This window comes from Elgaria multicarinata, chromosome 22 (assembly GCF_023053635.1).
Source record: "Elgaria multicarinata webbii isolate HBS135686 ecotype San Diego chromosome 22, rElgMul1.1.pri, whole genome shotgun sequence".
Lineage (NCBI taxonomy): Eukaryota > Metazoa > Chordata > Lepidosauria > Squamata > Anguidae > Elgaria > Elgaria multicarinata.
Genome location: NC_086192.1, coordinates 532,709 through 554,335, shown reverse-complemented (window position 1 = coordinate 554,335; position 21,627 = coordinate 532,709). Strand labels below are relative to the sequence as shown.

The 21,627-nt window shown below is 60.0% G+C and overlaps 1 protein-coding gene and 1 long non-coding RNA gene across 3 annotated transcripts; one reads left to right on the top strand and one right to left on the bottom strand.

Moving 5' to 3' along the window:
* Positions 1-6,364: 6,364 nt before the first annotated feature.
* Positions 6,365-11,670, top strand: LOC134412573 (uncharacterized). The gene is made up of 3 exons (XR_010026426.1): positions 6,365-6,426; positions 6,957-7,140; positions 10,981-11,670. It is a non-coding gene; the product is annotated as an uncharacterized LOC134412573 (long non-coding RNA).
* Positions 9,023-20,765, bottom strand: LOC134412571 (apoptosis-inducing factor 3-like). Of its 2 annotated transcripts, XM_063146497.1 has the most exons (19): positions 20,685-20,765; positions 16,752-16,825; positions 15,873-15,982; positions 15,304-15,413; positions 14,965-15,009; positions 14,784-14,865; positions 14,588-14,700; positions 13,664-13,750; positions 13,264-13,355; positions 12,852-12,982; positions 12,511-12,626; positions 12,202-12,276; positions 11,934-11,997; positions 11,123-11,199; positions 10,926-11,043; positions 10,172-10,270; positions 9,883-9,958; positions 9,230-9,334; positions 9,023-9,113 (listed from the first exon to the last, which is right to left on the bottom strand). In XM_063146497.1, exons 2-19 carry the CDS (start codon positions 16,814-16,816, stop codon positions 9,080-9,082), a joined length of 1,599 nt encoding a protein of 532 aa, XP_063002567.1. In that variant the 5' UTR covers positions 16,817-16,825; positions 20,685-20,765; the 3' UTR covers positions 9,023-9,079. The 2 variants fall into 2 exon arrangements, with proteins under 2 accessions (XP_063002567.1, XP_063002568.1); XM_063146498.1 differs by lacking the exon at positions 20,685-20,765 and having other exon boundaries at positions 16,752-18,048.
* Between the last annotated feature and the right edge of the window lie 862 nt (positions 20,766-21,627).

The following is a 21,627-nucleotide window of genomic DNA, read 5'->3' as shown; positions in this document are numbered from 1 at the left end:
AAAGTAGCTTCTATGCAGAGTTCAGTGGCAGCGGCTGAGTCCATCTCAAGAGGAGAAAGGAATCTGGTTTTGCTTTAATTTCTAAGACTTCTACCCTCGTCCCACTGACCATGCAGAAGACAGTGCACAAATATTACAACCATAGCTTGCAAAATGATTCTTCTATCAAAGCACTTCTGTGCAGGGTCATCAATGGGTGTGGCATGTGATAAGGTCTCTGTCCCGAGGAGCTTCCTAAGTTCAGACAGCACAGGGAGGAGGCGGAGGCGGAGGCAGAAGGGTCGAGAGCAGCTTTCCAGCATCCCCCCTCCCCTTTGGTTGTTCCTGTCACAGGAGACCCATAGAAGTGGACAGGGCCTCAAAGGCCACCTGTCCAACTCTCTGCAGAGGCAGGGGTCTACATCTGCAGGATCCCTGGTGGGCCCAACAGCCCCCCCTTAAAGAAGTCTTGCTGAAGGAGAGCCCGCCACCTTCCGTGGCCACCTGTCCCACCGTCACGCAGTTCTTGCTCACATTTAGTCAAAACCTCCTTTCTTGTTATTTGAACCCCTTGTTTGGGGTCCTTTCCCTCTGGAGCAGCAGGACCCACATTTTCTCTCTGTGATCTGCTTGCTCTGGCGATGAATAGAGCAGCTAGTCATCTCATTTCCAGGTCTTGCTCATGCCCAGGAAGAGGCCAGCTGGGTCTTTTTTGGGTCAGTTGGGGACCTGGTTGGAGAGGCAAGAGTATCGAGGGATGAATACAGCTCTTGTGAATGGGACAGGCATGGGACAGGTGTGCAAGAGAAAGGGGGAGAGAAAGCACCATGTTGGAACAAACTGGCAAGAAGCCTGCTCCCATGCTCTGCTACAGACCTCTTGAGTAGCCTGGAGTGAGCTGTGCTCACTCAGCCTCAGTTCCAAATCTGGGAAATGGGAACAAGAGGAGCCTTCTTCATAGGGTTGTGGCAACAGTCTTAACTGAGCGTTGCACGTGGAAGGCGGACGAAGGGGCTTTGCCCACAGTATGTGCCCGGCTGAAGGAGGAGAGCAGCTGCTCGTGGGTGCAGTCTCAGCGCCTCCCCTTGGGTCAGGCAGGCAGGCCTGGCTGGGTGCCCGGCCTTTGCTGGTGGCAGCAAATGTGAGTTACGTAAGGCCTAGCCCAGTGCCCGGAGCAGGGGCCTATAGATAGCCTGGCTCCAGTTATTTCTAGTCCCCAGGGCTGGAGCGACAGGAGCTGCATTCATCTGGCAGAGTGCTGAGGTCAGAGCAACGTCAAAGCCACCTGGGCCTGTCGGCTGGAATCTGAAAAGCCGAGCTGACGAGGCAGCTGCTCTTAAAGGGATCCAGCATCCACCATGGCAGAGCGGTCACGGCTGGGTGATGCCCTTTCCCCGGGGGCGGGTGGTGGTGGTGCTCAGCAGTTCTGGGCAGGGAAGCTGCCGAGGCCTTTGGCCGTCACTCAGTGCTAGCAGCCTCCCAGCCAGCACCAAAGAGGGGGTTGTGTGTTTTGCCATAGAGGAGGAGAGGGCTCGTTTTTCCTTTGAAAACCCTGAACAGCCCTAAGAGAGAGAGTGCCAAGCTTAGAGCACAGGTGGTAAATGAGTTGCTCTTCAAGGGAAAGCCTGCTGCTTGGCCCTGTGATGTGGGCTCGGATCCCCAGCAGCAGCAGCAAACCCAGCCAGCCGGTCAGACCAGGGCGTCCTGCCTCTCCTGGCCAGGCGTCAGGCAGCGTCTTCACCAACTGTATGGTATGGGCCACTGCTCTCCAGGGAGCCCTGTTCTGATCACTGGTCAGCGGATCTTCACCGGCCCCCTCCCCAAGCTGGAATCACTGTGTGTTGGAGGGGGTGGTGGATTTCAGTGCTTTCAGGCCAGCCAAGGCCCAAGGGCTGGTTCTGAGCCCTGGTGGCAACAGAGCACTTCCCTGCCTGGAAACCAGACCGTCTCCTCCTTCTGTGACTCATCCAGGAATGTCTGGAAAAGGAGGCGGCATCCGAGGCACGTCCTTGGTGGGCGGAGGGCCCGAGCGCAAGGGCTGCAGCCGGCCTCCCTCCTTCGGGCTCCCTGGGGCGGCCCTCTCACCAGCACTGGCACAGTGACGGCATGTCAGCCAGATCTGGCTGGAGAACCAGCTCCCCCCCCCCGCCCGCCCGCCCAGAGAGGCTCTGCTCTGCCCTTCCTGAGCCAGCATCAAGCCAGACGTTCCTTCCTAGAAGAGGCCTTCCTGGACACCTTGTCCTGGCCATGGGGGCTGCCTGTCCCCGGCTGGCTGGCCCCCAAACGACAGTGCCGGCTCCTGACCGACCGGGCCTCCCCCTTCTCCTGCGTGGCCCCGGCAGGCATTTCACTGGCTCATTGGAGGCTGGGGGGGCCTTGTAATGCTGCAGGCTTTTCCAGGCCCGTTCGCTGCCAGAAGGGTGGTAGTGAATAGCTGACATTCCAATTGCGTTGGCTCATGTGCGGCTGCGCGGTTGGCTTTCTAGTGCCTGGCTCGGCCCTGCAGGCCCCAGAGAGGGGTCTTGGTGGAACCGTTCTGAAGTCCTGGGACAACCCAAGGGGCGGATGGAAATGGAGTGGTGGGAGGAGCAGGCTGCTGCTGAAGGGCACTGTGGGTTTGCTGCGCATGCAAAGCGTTCCCTTCCCTCTAGAGGAGAAGGCGGCAAGCCATGGCCATGAGCCACTGCTGCCTGGCTCCTCCAAGGGAGGCAGACTTTGGCCGCTCCTGCGTGGCTGCGATGAGTCAGTGCTTCATCACACGTCCAGCCGCTTCCTTGCCATGCCCTTTTCAAAGACTCCCCCTCCCCAGTGCCCCCAAATGTCACAAGAGCCTCTTGTCTCTCCCAGGGAGTCTGGTTACAAGGCAGGCGGCCTCCTGCTGGGACACACGGCCAACCGCCACACCACCACGGGCCAGAGCAGGAGGTCTTCCGGCACCAGGGGGACATGGATGGCTGCGCCACCCTCCTGAAAAATACACTCCTGGCTGTAAGGAACGCAGCCCAGGCTTCCCAAGTGTGCCTTTTGGCGAGCAAAGAGGGCGGGCAAGGGGGGTTCCCAGTCTCACTCCGTGGGCCACCTGGCATGCTCTTCCCCTGGGCCCTGCAAGCACCTCTTCCAGCTGAAGTCTCTCTGTTCAGCTTTCCTGGGTCGTACCTGACCAGCCTTTCTCAATGCTGCTCTCCACCTGCTCCCCTACATTTCTTAATTAGATTGCCACCCTGGAGGCAGGCCTTGCTCCAGCCTTGAAACTCCTGTACAGCACCTGGTGTGCATCAGCTACCACAGACCATGAGGGAGAGTGTGGCCTTGGCGGAGGAGGCACGGCTAGCTGCCCTTTGGGTTCCACAGGTTTGGGGCAACTTCGTCCCATGTTCACTCCACATCATCTCCATCTAAAACCTATCAGATGAGGCAGGCCTGGGGATGGGGTGAGGCGGTGTGTAAGAACAACCTGAACCAATAGACAGTGAGACTTGCAGTCCAACGTGTCTGCGAGGTGGCTGTCTAAAATCGACCACCAAGGGGCTCCCAGTCCGTCCATCCATCCATCCAGCCTTGCCTCCTCCGACAGACTGTAGCTCTTCAGGGGCTGCATCAGCTGCTGCCTGCAGCCCCGTAGCCAGCCAAAATATTCGCGGGGGTGGGGGCGGTGCTGCTGCCAAAATGCAGGGAGGGAATTCACCTGTCTTGCAGGCTTTTTAAAAGCAACGTACACTTTTTAAATTATTTGTGTGGTTTTTTACATCGAGGGGCTGGTGATTGGGTGAGGCTTTGGGGCCTTTTGCAGGCGCCGCCCTTGACATGCCGCCCCTCCCCGCCACCTCGGGTCTTTTCTGGCGGGGCGGCTCTTTTAAGAGCGGGGGGGGCGTGTACACGTGGGCCCTTCCCCCTCACTGCTGCTGCGGCGCCTCGGGAGTCACGTGGGCGGGATGTGGAAACCGTTGATTGGCCCCCGGAGGGCCCTGTTGCTGCTTTGCATCCATCAGCTGCGAGTAGGGCCGAAGGGCAACCAAACTTTCTTAAAGGGACAGAAGCTTGTCGGTGTGTGGGGGGGGGAAATGGGCCGGGGGGGGGACAGGAAAGAGGCAGCAGCCCCCCCCCCATGGGGATGTGCTTTCCCGGGCAGTTGTGCGCCCTCTGGGAGCGCTGCGTGGGCGGGGATCGGGGCCAAAGGACGAGCCCTGGCACAGGACTCGAGGCCCGGGAGCGCCACGCAGTGCTCAGTCTTTATTATTACTACTGTTACTATTATTCATTTCCCCTCCAGCTCTTGTTTGCTCCTGGGGAAGAAGCGCACCGAAAGCCCCATCAGAAGCGTCTCTGCCGCACCGCCTCGTCTAGACAGGTTCTCCCCGCTGCAGCGGCGCGCTCGATCTCCCTTTTTTTCCTGGGCTGCAGGCGCGCGCCCAGAGTTCCCCGGGCGAGCGGGCGCCCCTGCCGCCGGCTTCCCGAGGGGCTGGCGCGAGGGAGGGAGGGAAGGCAGGCTGGCGGGCGGCAGGCAGACAGACAGACAGACAGACAGAGACGCCGCGGCTGCCCTGGCAAGCCCTCCGCACATGCTCTTGGGCACTCCTGCGCCCTCCTCTGGGGGCGGGCGGGGGGCGTGAGTGGCGCTTTAAGCAATCTGCGCAGTCATCGTCCGCCTGGCTAGCAATGCCAAGTCACCGGGTTCAGCTGAGTTCCCCTGGCCACGCCCCCGCGGCGCGCTCGGATTGGCGCGCGGCGCAGCACCACGTCCACTTCCGATTGGCTCCCGTACTTCGCCGCAACTTCTCGGAATCTTGTCTGCGTCACGGAGCTGAAACTCTTAAAGCGGCAGTGCGCGCAAAGGGCCGGGAGGGCGTAGAGGAAATTGGGAAGGGGGTCTCTTCCTTGCGAGTTCTCTCCCCACCCCCCATAATGCACAATATCCAGAATGCTGGGAGCCGCTGAAGCAACGCAAGCAAGGATTATGGCATCTGCTCCCTCTTTTCTTCCAGGGATGGGTGGGTGTGCCTGACTTTATTGGGGGTGTTGGGTTGTGCCCCCCCTATTTGGAGGAGGGCCTCCTGCGCCCGTGCGTAGGGGCGCCTTAGCCCCTTCCGGGGTCTTCCTCACGCCTCGACTTCACTCCCAAGAAAATGCCAACTCACAGTGGCGCTGCGCATGCCGGGAGGGCGCAGAAGGGGGGGCGCCCAGAACTACACTTCCCAGCAGCCCCCTGCACGTGGGCGGGGCAGAGTCCTCCATTGAGGTTCGGGCTCGCTGTCAATCACCGCCGGCTTTGCCTGAGCCCAGGGCGCTGAATGAGGCAGGGGGCGGGCCCTGCGCACGGCGGATTGGCTGGACCCCTTGCCAATCGGAGGGCGGCGCGGCTGGGCGGTGATTGGGCGGCAGGCGAGGCCGCCAGCTGATCAGAGGCAGCCGGAGCCGGTGAGTTCGGCTCGGAGGGCGGCAGGCGGAGGTAGGTAGGAGCGGCGGGGGGAGAGAAGACGGGGAAGCCTCCCCAGTGGTCCCTACCCCAAATTGAGGGGCCCCTTGGGGCTCCTTCCCCTGGACCCGGCGGGATCCTCCTGACCACGGGGAGGCGGCAGCAGCCCAGGGGGGTCTTCCCGGGGGGTGGGGTGCCCAGCCGCCCCTCCCTCCCCGGGGTCACCCCTTCGCGGAGTCGCTATCCCGCTTCCAGCGGTGCCACGCGGGGCTCTTCTGCCGTGGGGACGCGGGGCCCGAGCCAAAGCGGCGCCACCGCTGGCGCTGCCCATGCGGGGGGGAGCGGAGTCCGGCGCCGCTTATGCAACCAGAGGCCGGTTATAGGGTTTCAAGTGGGTGGCACCCGCCCCGCCAACCCCGCCGAGGTCACCTTCCCTTGGCCAACCGGCCGACCTCAGTGCGTGGGGGCGTCGGCGTCGGGGGGGGAGGTAGAGGCTTCCGCAAGAACGCAGCTCCTGGGGTGGGAGGCGTTGTCGACGCGCTGGCCCCCTTCTGGCCCGGGAGTCGGACCTGTTTGCCTCGTTCCTCCTTCTCGCGCCCGTTGACTGGTCTTGGAGACGTCCCCCCGCCCCAAAAAGCGCTCTGGCTCCCCGGCGGAGGCCCCCCCCGCACCGCCTCTTCCCAGGCACTTTGGCACGCTCCCCCCCCGGGGAAGACTGCCGGCGGCGGCCTGGGAACCCCCCCCCCCCAACCCGGAAAGTTTTGCCTGGCTGCCCTGCGGGAGCCCGGCTGAGCGTCAAGGGAAGGCAGGGCAGGGCAGTTCCCCCCCACCCCCTGAGTCAGGGCCGCAGCCGGCCACTGTGGCTGAGCCATGCCTGGGAGTCCCGGGGGGAGGCAGCGAGGGGTGGAGCGCCCCGGACCGCCCCCCCGCCCCCCCCTTGGGGGCCGAAGTTCAGCGCCGCCGGAGGGGCAGGAATGCGGAGCATCCGGAGCAGGCGCGCGTGGAATGCGCTACACGTCGCAGCCTGCGGCGGGGTAAGTGCAGGCACCGGAGCGGGGCGCGACCCTCCCCCGCATTTGAAAAGGGGGCCGCCGCCCCGGAGGAGGCGCTCCTGCCCCCACCCGGCATTGCAGGCTGGGCGAGAAAGGCAGAGAGGCGGGGCACGTGTGGAGGGAGGGGCCGGGGCGCAGCTGCTGAGGGGCCGGGGTCAGGCAGGCGTCCAACCGGTGCTGCTGTGGGGGGAGGCCATAGCCCCAGTCCGCCTTCCTGCCATCCAGCCAGATGACTCACGGCGCGCTCTCTGTCGGAAACTGCCAGTTGCTTCAGCATTTGCAGGGGTGGGGTGGGGGGTGCAGGCGTTGGGCTCGCCCTGGCAGAAGCTGACTCAGGCCGGCCTGTCCACCCTTGGCGCTCAGATGGGGCGGGTGGGAGGGCCTTCCCCCTCGGCGGCCAGCCACGTGCCCATAGGGGAGGCCTCTGGAATATGTGTGTGTGTGGAAGGGGCTGCCTGCTTTGGGGTGGGGCTGTGCTGGCTCCTAACCCTGCTGCCTCCCTTTCTCCCTAGCCCGCTGGTGGCGCTCCTGGCCCGGCCCTTGGCTACCCCGCAGCAGTTCTTCAGTGGCATGCTTTACGTCCCCTAGAGCAGCTAAAGCTGCCAGTTGAAGAACTGTTGGTCGTAGCTGCTTCTCTGCCCCGGGAGGGCGGCCCTCGGACCCCCGGAGGACCAGCCTGGACTCTCGGTGCAGCGGGTAAGTTGGACACCTCTTCGTTTCACTTCTTCTGGGGTCGAGGGGCATTTCCAGCCCCTGTAGCATCGCCTGGGAGTAGGCTACCTGGGCGTAGTTGCAAGAGCCACTTGTGCTGTAGCTGTACCCCACATCCTCCGGAGTAGGCCTCCTTATGTCTGTGGCGTGGCTTTCAGCTCTCTTGGGGCGCCTGTCTCCTTCAAGATGAACCTGGGAGCATTTTGGGGTGGGTTTAAGCAGCACCCCTAGGAAAGAGGTCTTGGTGAGGACTTGTGATCTGTTAGGGGATTCTTTGCAGTGCTCTGGGGTGAGGAGGGTGGGAAGCGGGCATCCAAATGGCACCACATTTTGGGACCCCCCCCCACACACAGATAGGGGTCTGGCCTCCTGCCTTGGATGCATTCACCAGGACAGGAAGGGGGCTGTGAGCCCAGGGGGAGTGGGAGATGGCTGAACTGGAGCTGGGAATGGCTGCTGCCCTACGAAGCCCAAGGGCTGAAGCCAAGGCTGCTTCCCATGAACCCCAGGCCACCTGAGGCTTGGAGGGCACAAATCCTGGACTGACCTTGCCGGCATGGCTGTCCCCCAGTGCTACCCCCACCTGGGGCAGCTGGGTGTTGTAGTCCATAGCTGGAAGGCCTCAGGTTTGGGGCTGCTGCTTTAGATCCCCACTGGTGGAGCCCCACCCCCACCCACCCCAATGAGGAGGTCTCTTGTCAGCTCTAGCCTAATACGGTTACTCTACGTCAAACCTTCCTTGATAACAGAAGTTGGGGGCAGAGGAGGAGGAAAGATGACCAGAAGAGACATCCTCTTCCTCCGTAGGTATCCTAAGTTTAATTGCACAAATTACAGCTTTACCATAAGGGACTGCCTTCTACGGGCCTGCTCTTAAAAACAAGTTTCTGGTTCTCCTCGTTCTGAATCAAGTTCTGATTCAAGCCGTAGCCCTGGACCTTCTAGCTCAGCCTTCTGTCTGCACTGACAGGCTCTCCAGGGCTTGTTCCCAGACCTACTTGGGGGATGTGGGGCAGGCTCAGCCCGGACTCCCAATGCACTGGGGTGGCTGGCAGGGGGAGGAGCCATGTCTGGTCCCTGGGAGTAGCAACGACATTGGGGGGAAGGCCCGGGTGGGGGGTCCACGGAGCCCTTTCTCTGTGCCCTGTCCCCAGGCGACCTTTGCTAAATTAGGGAGGCAACCGGGGCTTGAAGTGCACAAGGTGAGCAGAATATAGCCAGGGACAAAGCCACAGCTGGGCCAAGAGCACCCTCTGCTGGCAAAGAGTGGGACAGCTCTGCTCCGTCCCAGAAGTGGAGATTCACAGCTGGAAAATCCACCCCCCCTTCCTCTCCATGGGGGTGCTCTAAGCCCAAAGTAGGGGGAGGCGGGGGTGGGGGGCCAACACACAAGAATCAAGTCTCCCAAATTAGAATTTGCTTGTGAAATCCTGAATTTGGGGGGAAGCAGACAAGCAAGAGTTTCGGGTATCTTTGCTTTCGTTTTGGCGTAAGATGTCAGGAGCTGAGGCCTTAATTCGGCCGGGTTTCCCCAAGCCCTTCGTCTGTCCCTGCAGAGGAAGGCCTTCGCTTGTACAACGCAGTCCCTGAAGTAAGGTTTGGAGGCGATCTTAAGACCTGCATTCCTGCACCGAAGAGTCAAGGCCACCCTCGGAGGCAAACCCAGAAACTCGGCCGGCTGCCTCCCTCGGGCAGAGCCTCGCCTCTGAGTAAACCCGCCCCCTTGCCAGGCAAGTTCAGCAGATCCCTGCTCTTTTCCACTCCTCTGCATCAAAGTCTGTGGCAGTGTCAGGAAAAGAAGACGCCCTGGCCCAGTCCGCTTCACCCTGGTTTATTTCAGCAAGGTGGAGGGGTGGGGGTGGTCCCTGTTGCTCCCCAGCTGCGATTCTGGTGAGCACTGTGCCCTCGGCAGGGAGGTGGGTGCTTAGGCCTTCTGCTGCTCTTTCACCTCCATCGCTCTGAAAGGGAACCATGGGGCTGGGGTCACACACGGAGCAGCAATCGCGTCTGGAGCATACCACCCAGGTGTTTCGGTGGGGCTGACAACAGCCCACTCCCCGGGAGAGGGACTTACTCAGCCTCCTGCTTGGTGATGGTTCTCCCAGAGTCCAGGATCTCGGCCACCATGGACACCATGGGGTCAAAGTTCAGGCTCGCGACTGCCGTCACCATGCCGGCCCTGTGCAGGGGGGAGAGACGGTTGGGGGGGTGGAACCGGGGGGGGGGGGCGGTGGCGTGGTGCTGTGCCCTGCAGTGCTGTGATGGGCACAGAGGACGCCGACCACAGGGGTTGGACCCCTCGGCCATCCTGCCCATTCTGAGCATCGGCGTCTCTCCAGGTTCTGGGGCACACACACACCCCCGATCCCCTTTGAGCTGCAGGGACCTAGAGCTGAACCTGGGCGTGTGGTTGGGCTAGCGGTGCTGGGGTTGGCTGCCCGTCCTCCTTGTGGTGTCTGATTGGCTGCCCTGGGAACAGAGGGCAGGGCTGAAGAGGCCACCTTGGGCCTGATCATGCACAGTTCTCCTAAGCTTCTCTGTGACCCAATCCACCCTGCCTGCCCCTGTCCTATTGTGTACAGCTGGGGGGTTGTTCTGTGGCAAACCCCTGGCCCCCCAAGGCAGCGTGGGCTCTGTGCAGAAGCAGCCCCCTCCGTGCCAGGGGCTTCTCGCTCCACCGCTGGGCCTGGCTGCGCCCCCGCCCCCTGAGCAACGCCCTTGACTCACTTCACGTAAAAGAAGAGGAACCTCTCCTGGTCCAGATCCCCCTTCAGCACGGTTTCCGTGTAGCCAGTGCCACAGCCTGAGAGGCGAGAGCAGGAAGCATGACATCAGGCTCCAGTGCAGGAGCAGCAACAAGCATGGCTGGGCGGGGTGGAGGTTGGCACCCCAGGATGTCCGGCCGGCTGGCCCTCCCCCCAGGGAAGGCAGCGCTGAGCTGGGTAGTTCTTCCCCTGTGCCCCTCTGAGGCAGGGGGAGGGCTGGAAGGACCTGATCCCCTCTGACCCTTCCTTACCTGCGTATCGGATGCTCTTTGCTTTCAACTTTGTCCAGAAGAACGGGACCGTGTGCAGTTTCTTTTGCTTCAGCAGGATGTTCAAGGCAGCTGCGTGACCTGGTGGGGGATAGGGCACGGGTGGCACGCAGTGGTGGCAGAGGCCGCGGCTGATGTGCAGGGAACAGGGCACCCTGGGCCGCTGGGCTTTTCCGTCTCCCTGATCGCCGAGAGTCTGGGGTCTCCGTTGCAGCACCCAGGGGTCCACAGACACCCCTCCTGGTGCCTACCCCTCTTCGCTCCCTGACATTCCCTGAATTTCGTACTCTTAAGATTTTTTTTTCCAATCAGTGTTAACTGGGAAGCTGACTGGTTCTGAGGAAGGGGGCTGCACTGTGGAGCTCATACACCACCACCCCTGCCTCGGACTCCCGCTTCTCAGGCAAGTTACTTTTTGCCCAACTGTTGGCCTTCTGGGAAATGAGCATCAGGGCAGTCGTTTTAGGAGTGCCCCCACCAGCCACGGCGTTGTAGGACTTATTGTAGCCATGGCTGGCCGGACAATGCTGGGAGTTGTTGGACTTCCTTCTGTCTGAACATGCAGAGGACGGCAGCCTAAACTATAAAAGCTGCTGCTGCTATGTCTCCAGACAGCGAATTCCGGATCCCCGAAGTGTGTTGCTCATGTGCAGAGTGGAGCAGAGTCCACCCTCCCCCAAGTGCTGAGCACAGAGCAACCCTTGGCCCAGCCTAGAGCGAAGGTGGCGGTGGCTACCGTGGGCCTGGGCAATCTGCCAGTGACAAATGGTGGCACTCCTTCCCCCGAGCAGCGCCACAGGAAAGGACGCCACATCCCCAGCAGCGAAGACAGAGGGGCTCTTGGTCCGCATGAACTGGGGGAGGAAAAAAGAGGCCGGTCAGAGGGGGACAGGGGTGGGTGTCCAGCGCCACTCCCCTCACTGTGCCACCTACCAGGTCCACTGGGATGGCACCACTGCGGTCCAGCGTGATGGGGCTCCCCTGGAGGAAGCGGGAGTTTGGGACGACTCCTGGGGGGGGGAGAGGAGGAGACCGGTCAGAAGCTGCCTTCTGCTCAGTCTCGTCGACACAGATTGGCCACCGTGATGGTACAGCTCATGACCTGACCTGGCCTGGCCACCACCCGATGAATCGCCATCCAGCACACTGGACTGGACACGGCTGCCCTAAGCAGCGAGTCCTGCATCGTCATCCTCATTTTGGCTCTGCAAGGCTTCCGTGGCTGGTGCCTGGCTCAGTGGCAACCCCACGTGGCCAGACCCGGGAATGCTGGCTTTTCGCCCCAGTGGGGAACAAGGCGTCCTTGTTCACTGAGGGGAGGCGGAAGGAAAATGCTGCCCAGGCTGAGAGCAGCAGTGGATGGTTGTTACTCTCCCCATTCAATTTTGCAATATCCCGCCTGAAGAGGCCTGGAGTACTCGAAAGCTTGCATGTTTTGGGGTCACCTTTCGCTTGGCCCAAATAAAGGGCTTGCACTAGGACAGATGTTGTTTTTCTTAACACGACTGTGAAGGGGTGCTGTCCTTCTTCCATGGCAGAGGTGCAAAGCTGGCTGCAACAGCTGCCCACCCTTTGCACGACTTGGGTGCATTTTTTCTCCTGTTCTGAAAAGACTGATGTCCCACTCTAAGGGCGGTGTTACTGGCAGGCAGAGCTTCAAGCTACGAGAGGCTGGCATTGAAGGTGCAACGCCTCGACCCCGGGGGTCTTCTCTGCTGCCCCCCCCCCAAGCCCAGCTGCTCACCGATTCCCACCACCACCACGTCTGCCGGGATCTGGTGCCCAGTGCCTAGGACAACCCGTGTAACCTGGAAGGAGAAAGCGGGGGCCTTCAGGCCTGGGCTGCCCTTCCACTGCCCTGTCCCCTTTCACGGGTTTCCCCTGTTCACACTAGGCTGCATGGCATAGAGGCACAGTGCCTTGTTGCCCTGCATGCAGCTGGGACAGCAGCAGCAGCAGCAGCCCAGCAACGGAGGCAGAGAATTGGGGCTCTGCACCACAGACTCACGGACCTTCCCGTGTTCATCTCCTTGCAGCTCAGCCACCTCCATCTTCAGGTGGAACTGGACTCCCTGAGCCTGGAGCATCTGGGGAGAGGAAGGGGGTGGGAAGGGTTTGAGTAAGGGCCCCTTCTTTCCTCTGGCCTACCTGCCTTGGAGGGGCATGCCCCCTCCCCAGGAGCGGAGCAGAGAAAGCCACAGCGCTGCACAATGGCATGAAGGCTGGGTGTGACTGACGCGGTCTGTGGGATGTCCCTGGGCAAGATGGGGGGTCATCCATTTCCCAACCCAGGCCCCTCTTCAAAGGTCTGGGCTCCTCACCTTCATGGCCACGCCACCAACCTGGTCCCCCAGAGAGGAATGGTATGGCACGGCTTCCCTTTCCACCATGTGGACGCTGGCTGCTTTGTCAGAGAGGGTGGCGGCCACCTCCATGCCTGTGCAGAGAGAAGGGGACAGGAGGAGCAGAGCTCTGGCCAGGAGCAGGTGCCGAGGGAGGGATCCCCTGGCACACACTCCAGCCCCTCCCTGGGATGGTTTCACACAAGAGACAGGCCCTCCCTGGTGCCCAACGCTTAGCCCCCACACCACCTTCCTGCCAGGAGGGAGGCACTTAGCTGCCTGCCCCCCCTCCCGCTTGCAGAGGCCATTCGTTTCCATACCGATGAAGGAGGCCCCTACAATCACCACCCTCTTGCCAATCGACAGCTGCAGGATCCGGTTGGCGTCTTCGGGGGTGAGCAGGACGCACACGTTCTGCAGGCTGGCCCCTGGGCACTGGAGCTGCTGAGGACTGGGGGAGAGGGAGGGCGGGGCTGAGGGCTGGCCTGGGGAGGGGAGGGTCTTCTGGACCTTGGGGCAAGGCAAAATGGCTGCCTCCGGCAGCAGACGTCCTTTGCAGGCAAGGCCTCATCCTGCCAGACCCCAGCACCCTGGAGCTCTCCCCCCTGCTCCACGGCCCTCAATCCTCTGCCTGGGTGGAGGAAGGGTTGCTCCTGTTTTACTGAGGAGGGGATCCTGCCAGCCCTCTCCTGGGCAAGTGGGGGGGGCCCTTCATTTTCTTGAGCTGCTTACCAGCTGCCAGTGGCAATGAGCAGCTGGTCGTAGGCCTGGTGGGTTCCATCACGGAAGGTCACTGTTTTGGCTGCAGGATTCACTGAAACCACCTGGGGACAGAGACGGGACCTATTCTGGGTGCATCCCGCACCCAGTGGGGAGAAGGGAAGAAAGGCGACGGCCAGACCTCCGCCCTGCCAGGGACTTTTGCTGCAGCCTGCACAGCTGGATCAGCCCTGGACGGCCTCATTTCCAGCCCTTGGGCCAAGAGGAGGAGGGAGATGACGGTGGGGTGTCCTGCCTGCCCCCCCTGATCGGTTTGGGACCCCCCTTCCCCAAGCCAGAGGTTGGAGTGATGACCCCCAGATCTGGGCAGTCAAGAGCGAGGCTTCCTGCCCCCCCCCCCGACCCAGCACACCTCTTTCTGTGTCCAGACTTCGATGTTGACTGCATCCAAGAAGCACTGGGGGCGCAGGTACAGGCTCTCTGCCGCAGCATCCATCTCCTGCGAGCGGCAAAGGAAGAGGCATTCCTGACACCCAGGGAGACCAGTTATGCTCGGAGCAAAGCGGCAACGAGGCAGGGCAGGCCAAGAGGTCTTGGCGCAGAGGCTGGATGGGTGTCTCCCAAGGAGGCTACAGCTGCATCCTGTGTGGGAGAGCCTGCATAGGACGGGGTGGGCTATATGATCTCTGGGGTCCCTTCCAACTGCTATGGGCCCTATGATTTTTTAGCCCAGCAGCAATTGCCACCAGAGAAGTATAAGACCGTGTTCAGATCTAGGGAGGTAAATGGTGGAGGATTCTTAATGAAAGGCACAGCATCCTCCCCCTCCCATATTAACCAGGTCATGTGCCCCCCCACCCCCAATAGTTGCAAAGGGAGGGGGCCATCATGAAACCCCTGGGGATCTCTGGAATATAATTTAACAAGCTGGCCTTCCTGCTGAGCGATTCAGCCAGCCAGGCCCTTTCCCCAGGCAGCTCCATTCCATCCCCCTCTCAGTCAGTCAGTTCCTGTGGGTGTTACTTCTGCAAACCCTGAGCTTTCTGAGGCCTCCCTTGTGAGTGGGTAGGTGCCACCAGGCCCACCGAAGGCATGCCACTTCTACCCAAACAGCAGAAATTGGATGTACAGGCAGGTCAGCAACATAACGCCCCTGAGCTGGATGCAGCCTGCAACCACAACTCCCCTTGGAAACAGGTATCCAGGGAGCAGATTTTGCTTGTTTTAACAAGAAACCACTGTGTTTTTTAATTATGGCGCCTAATTTGGCAGCGGGTGCATGTGAGTCCCAGTGGATTTCGGGAGTGGGGTGTTGGGCCCCACCTCTGGTACAGACCTTGCTCAGCTTGGTCTTGTCGTAGGGCAGGTGCTTCTCCATCGTGACCATGATGACACGGCCTGTGAAGCCCTCCTGGCGAAGGGTTTCGGCACAAGTGAGTGACGCTGGGCCTAGGAGGGAAAGCGGCAGCCTGTGAGCCCCCACACCGCCCCATTCCTGCTCGGCCCCCGAAGCGGTGGGGGCACCCACTCACCTGCCCCCAGGAGAAGCACTGTCTGGCGGTTGAGCCGGGAGCGCTTGCTCATCGGCGCCACACGGTGGCTGCTTTCCAGGTCCTGCCATGAGAGATGGGGGAGAAACAGGAGCCCTTCAGCATAGGAGGCCTCCAGAGGCAGCTAAGGGGAACTGTGTGCGTGGGGTGGGGGGTTCCGTACCTTCAGCTTTGCAGTGACATACACCTGCCCACCTTCCACCGTCACCTGCAAGAAGGCAACACTTGAGTCCAGGCAATCAAAGGCAATGGCATGTGGAGGGCATGGGTGGGGAGCAGGGCCCCAAGCCCTTATTTATTGCATTTTTATACCGCCCAATAGCTGAAGCTCTCTGGGTGGTACACAAAATTGCAGCACTATTTGACCACCCAGCACAACCCGGTCCCCAAATTGGCCCAGCTGCTGCAGGAGACACTTTTTTCCTGGGTGGGTGGGTGTGGCCTCCAGCAAGGAAGCACGTATCTCGGAGAGGTGAAGGGACAGCTCCAGGGTTGTGCTTACCTCGAACGCTGGCAGGCAGTCCAGTGTGGGGTATTCCTCAATGTCTCCCGTCCTGGTGCTGAAGCATGCGCCATGCCAAGGGCAGCGCAGCCGGCCCCGAGCAAAATACCCTGGGATTCCAAAGGGGAGACGGACGTTGGTGGGGGGGGGGGGGGAGACAGGCAGGGAGACAGAGCGCACTGGTTGCACATCGAGTGCTGGCTCTTCTTCCACGAGCTCCTTGTCACGCCCTTCCTGGGCATTTTTGAATTTACAGGCCCCTGGAAGCTCCCTCCCCCCAGACCTTGAGGGATCACTGTGGGCCCCCATTTACAAGGGGGCGGGAATGAAGCCGAGAGCAGCTTGCTTTGCAAGGGATCAGCTGCAGAGGCAGCCTTCAGACCGGGATCTCAGGGCAGCTTCGTTCCTCTCCCCTGCAGGGGCCGGGGCCTTGCACACACCAGCCCTCGGCCGAGGTCTCCAGGGCCACCGCCTGTCCCTGGGCTTTGGTGGTTCCTGCTTCACTGGACTTCACCTCTGCCCGGAGCAGGGGTGTGTGTGAGCCTTGCCCGCCCATTGCAGGGCCGTACCTTTGCAGAGCGGTGCTCCGGCGTGCGGGCAGTGACTCCCCACGGCTTGGAACTGGAGGCCGTCCCGCAACAGGAGCAGTGGGTAGCCGGCCACCTCCACCTCCCGCATCCTGCAACCAAAAAGAGAGACAGGCAGCTGGCCCTCCAGAAGCACCCACTCCCCAGCAGGACACCCAGACACCCTCCAAAGAACCCAGTGCTTGGAGATCCATGGAAGGGCTGGCGATGCAACATTCACGGGGGCAGGAAGGGACCAGCTGGTGCCTGGTAAGTCTAGGGCCCCCTCACCCAGTTTTGGAAGACCCCTCCCCACCCCACCATAAAAGCAGCTCCCTCTGTCTTCACGTTCATTCAGAGCCCAGGGCCGTGTCATAAAGTGCCCAGTGGCTGCCTTCTGCCCTATTTGCCATCTCCTGCTTGGCTTGCAAGGAGATGGGACTTGTGAAAAAGAAAACTGCGCAGCTGTGCTAAATCTGAGTCACTAGAAGTCCTGGCTGGAAAAGGTTGCATAAGGGTTGAGCTGAACTCAGACCCATCACTTTGCACAAATCCAGCTAGTGCGTGGCTCCACTTCCTTGTCAAAGTGATAAGGAGCCATCAGGGACACCGAACTGGTAGCCGCATGGTCGGTCCAAGGCGTGGGAAGGAGGGGCTTCCTCCAGCCCTGAAGTGAGGGCACTTCCCTTGGCCAAAGCCAGGCTGCTTTCATCCTCAGAAGGGGGAGGGCTGGAAGCCAAGCAGCCCCCCAGGCAGGGGCCAGGGGCTTCCCTTGGGCCTCTGGGGGAACAGAATCCTGGGCTGGACCCACGCACAGAGGAGCAGGGGTGGTGGTGAACGCCTGCCCTCAAATTCCCCCCCCCCCCCAAGCCCAGGACTCACTCTCCATCACGGATCTCATCTTCCTGGCAGACCTGCTGCGTCACAGTAGTGTCTCCTCCTTCCATGCTTCCTGGCTGAGGCCCAGAAGAGACCAGGTGGTCAGAGGGAGATCTTGGGTGTCCTACTCCACCCCGCCCTCAAGTGAGGCCCTCTGCAGCCCCAGAGTCCCAGTGAGTGCATCTCCGAAGCACAAGCAAGGCCGGGCCTCGGCTGCAGGGCCATTTTGCCTCCCTCTAAGTCTCTGAAGGCCAGAAGAGCCCCAGTCCGTCCGTCCCCTTGGGCTTCAGCCTTGAAATGGCAAGGCTGAAGCCCAAGGGGCGAGAGAAGGGGGTGGGCAGCAGCCCAGGCCCTGGAACAACTAGGCCTGTTCTATGGAGGGGGGTCGATGCTTTTCTCAGCACTGTGACAGGAGAAGATGCAATTGGGAAAATTCCCTCTTCTAAAAAGACTTGGAGCCCTTCGCAAGACACAAACGCTGCTGTCCAGAGCCCTTTGCCCATCTCCTCCCCAAATCTGCTTAGCCAATGGAGTGGGGGGAGGTGCCGTGTCCCTGTTATGCCAGATGGCCCAGAGTGAGGCAGGTCAGGGGGAAGTCAGCCGTGGAATGCAGCCCTTCCTAGGAATAAAGAGGGCACCTGCAATCCAGCCCTTTGAGAGCACCGCGCAAGCTGGGGACAGCCGTGGGAGCACTTTTTGGCACAGCTGCACGTCGCCCCGGTGCCTCTCCAAGTGCAACTTCCTCTCCAAAGGGCTCCAGTGTCCTGCCAGAAGTGGCATCCCTTAGAGTGGAGCGTCAGCTGAATCAGCCACCCAACAGCAGAAATTAACTCAGCCAAGAGTTTGCGGTGCTGTTCCCTCTCCAGGACCCGCCTCACCTCCGGGGTTCATCTTTACTTGCCACTACTTGTAAACCCTGGCAAGTCAGCAGCCCTTCCCGACCTGGGGCTTCGGGCCTGGCCATGCCACCGCTTTTGTTATGAGTCGGCCCGGCTGTTTCCATCTGCCCCGTTGCTCACTAGTGGGGCTTCCTCCAGTGGGGCTCCCAAGCTGTGGAAGGCGCTCTCTCTCTATCCACAGCAACCACTGAGACCTCGCTTGTTAGCCTGGCTTTTCCATTTTATTTCCAAGGGTGCTGTAGGTTTAAGGTGCTCCCCTTCGTTTGGGCCAGAGGGCTCCAGCATTTCCCAAGTCCTCTCAGGACGAAAGCAGCACACCCAAGTCTTCCCTGGCTCCAGGGCCTGTCCAGATACCTCCCCTGCGTTGTTGAGGGTACAGCGGAAGGGGTTGGCTTCCTCCCCGTGCAAGGCCTGGCCTGCTCTGTTCACACCACTCTTAGCAAGCTGCTTGGCAGAAGGGCAAGGCACAACCCCGCCAGGAGCATTTGGCAACCACCGGTGTTTTCACTTTAAGACGCCCTGTCCAAAGACAGAGTAGGTCCGGGCCTTGGAGCCGTGATGGGGTGATTAGCCAAGCAGAATTAAGTCACACCCACATCCAGCACAAGCACCCAACTCAAACTGCATTTCATTAAATTCTTTTGATTAAGACTTGGGCACAATCATCACGTTGCAAATGGGGGTGCCTTTTTATAGAATCATAGAATAGCAGAGCTGGAAGAGTCCTACAAGGCCATCGAGTCCAACCCCCTGCTCAATGCAGGAATCCACCCTAAAGCATCCCCGACAGATGCTTGTCCAGATGCCTCTTGAAGGCCTCTAGCGTGGGAGAGCTCACAACCTCCCTAGGCAACTGATTCCATTGTCGTACTGCTCTAACAGTCAGGAAGTTTTTCCTGATGTCCAGCTGGAATCTGGCTTCCTTTACCTTGAGCCCATTATTCCGTGTCCTGCAATCTAGGAGGATCGAGAAGAGATCCTGGCCCTCCTCTGTGTGACAACCTTTTAAGTATTTGAAGAGTGCTATCATGTCTCCCCTCAATCTTCTCTTCTCCAGGCTCAACATACCCAGTTCTTTCAGTCTCTCTTCATAGGGCTTTGTTTCCAGACCCCTGATCATCCTGGTTGCCCTCCTCTGAACACGCTCCAGCTTGTCTGCGTCCTTCTTGAATTGTGGAGCCCAGAACTGGACGCAATACTCTAGATGAGGCCTGACCAGGGCTGAATAGAGAGGAACCAGTACCTCACGTGATTTGGAAGCTATATTTCTATTAATGCAGCCCAAAATAGCATTTCCCTTTCTTGCAGCCCTATCGCACTGTTGGCTCCTATTCAGCTTACGATCTACAACCATTCCAAGCTCCTTCTCGTTTGTAGCATTGCTGAGCCAAGTATCCCCCATCTTGTAACAGTGCCTTTGGTTTCTATTTCCTAAATGTAGAACTTGGCATTTATCCCTATTAAATTTCATTCTGTTGTTTTCAGCCCAGCACTCCAGCCTATCAAGATCACTTTGAAGTTTGTTTCTGTCTTCCAGGGTATTAGCTATCCCACCCAATTTTGTGTCATCTGCAAATTTGATCAGCGTTCCCTGAACCTCCTCGTCCAAATCATTAATAAAGATGTTGAAGAGCACTGGGCCCAGGACTGAGCCCTGCGGTACCCCACTCATTGCCTCTCCCCAGTTTGAGAAGGTTCCATTGATAAGTACTCTTTGAGTCCGATTCTGTAGCCAACTGTGAATCCACCTAATAGTTGTTCCATCTAGCCCACTTTTAGCTAGTTTGTTAATCAGAATATCATGGGGCAAGCATAGAGCAATTCCTGTATATTTTGATCCTTGTGTGTTTACTAAAAAAGCACTCTGTTTTCAAGAAGCCCCCTGTGTGTGCCCCATTAGATCACTTTTTCCCAGCCATGCTATTTGCCAAAGTTAAAGGGCAACCTGATGGGCGCACATGTGTGCAGTCTTGCGCCTGTTTCCTGGGAATTGACATGGAGTGGCACACACACGCCTGATCCTCCTCCTCTCCAAGAGAGGTGAGAGGAGCATGGATCATTCTGTGGGGAGAAGGAGGAGGGATCTGTGATTGGATCTCCTCTGATACCGGAGCAGTCTCTTACTTCAGACAGGACTTCTGACCTCTCCTATGGGCCCTGGGAGACTCTCCTGGTGATCATAGGATTGCCCTGGTAATGCTTTCATTGAGAATTTAAAATGCTTTCCTTTTACATTGGTTGTGCCACCGTCTTGGTGGCCTTTGGGCAAAAAGGGCAGGATAAAACTGACGCCACTGCAATTTGCCCAGATCCTGAACTGCCTCCTGCCTCACATTTGATGAAGGCATCAAAACGCTTTTTCATCTCCCAGGCCTCTGGGAGATGATCAAGCCTGGGCTGCTGTTTAATTAGCACGTAACCCATAGCTTTGACTGAGGGGTGGGGTGGGGGTGGGCTGCACAAGGCAGGAGACCAGCATGAGCAAAGTGAGTTCAGCCTGCTGCTTTCTTCCTTTAAAATCTGCCCTTAACTTCGAGCATCAAGAGTCCCTTGTGCCAACCTGGGGCCACTGAAGGGACCTCAAAGCATGTATCTGCAGCTCTGCTCTTCTGCCTTCAAGTAAAGCCCATCCTGCAGCTGGGCACTGACTCTGGATTTAGGGTAGGGCCTTAACTCAGTGCTACAGCTCCTGGTTGGCATGGAGAAGGCTGCAGGTTCAGGCCCCCTGTGCAGCCTCTCCGGGCAGGGCTAGGAAAGGATCCTGCCTGGAACTCTGGAGAGCCCTGGCTGCTGCCAATCCGTGTCAACACTACCGGGCTAGACGGACCAGAGGCGGCTTCAGATGGGCCTGGAATGTGCTTCAGGGGCAGCCCCGGGGCCCTTCTGCTGCCAGTGCAGGCATTCTGCTCCTGAGTTCAGGTGTCCCCCCTCTGCAGTGAAAACCAGAAGCAGGCAGATGTAACAGGGCACCTGCTCCCTTCTTTGCACACAGAAAGACGGCAATGGCTGTGCCAGGCCACAAAGGGCAAACACTCACCAGCTCTCAGGAGCAGGCCGGGATCCCCTGTTGCTCAGGTGAGGCTGCAGCTCGCTCTCGCTCTCCAGCAGCAGCAGTGGGTGTGAGCCAGCCAGCCTGCCTCGCAGAACTGGAAACCAGTTTATCCCCACCTCCTGCACCCAACGCACAGCCAGGCCCACTCTGCTTGGCCTCCAGCACTGTACAACATCCCCAGCATGCAGTTTGGTCTCCTGGCAACTCTGCCTCCTCCCACTCCAGCAGGCCAGCAAAGCAGCAGCGGCCAAAAGGGATCTCTGGCTCCTGAGCAATGCGGAGTCTGCCCTGGTGCACGGAGGCAGCCGGCCGGCCTGGGGGATGGGTGCGACACCAGGCCTGCCAGTTTCGTCACAACCAACAAAACAGGAGAGCAAGACTGGGCGGTTTGGCACAAGGAGGGACGTGGCGGTGCACAGCTGCCCAGAGGTGGAGAGCGTGGGGCTGGCTGTACATGCTGCCCCTTGGTCGTCTTGGCCCAGTCCTCTGCGCCTTGGCAAGTGGGGGGGGGGGCAGCCCTCAACAAGGATGCCCCCTGGCCTATTTCTTGGGTACCACTGAATGTGTAGTGGGTTGGGGGGAAATTGACCCCTGGACCCAGAGAAGTGGCTCAGCCCTGGCTGCCCTTGGCATGCCAGAACCTGGCGTGAGGTCAGGGCCATGGCTGATGAATGGGAGAGCGGAGGCAGCCCCAGAGCACAAGGTGAGGGCCGAACCACCTTCCCCACAGGCCGGCTCTGCTAGGCCCAGCTAGCCTGCCCAGATGGCGTAGGTGTGGCTTGGCTTGCTCCGCTTGGGTTTGGGCCAGCCCAAGGGGGCGCAGGGGCCGGGGGCGCTTAGAGCCACCCTCCCCACCTGGGGGCACGCTGGCTGGGTGGGGGCTGCTGGGAGTTGCAGGGCTTGGGCGGGAGGGAAAGGCCTAGGTTCT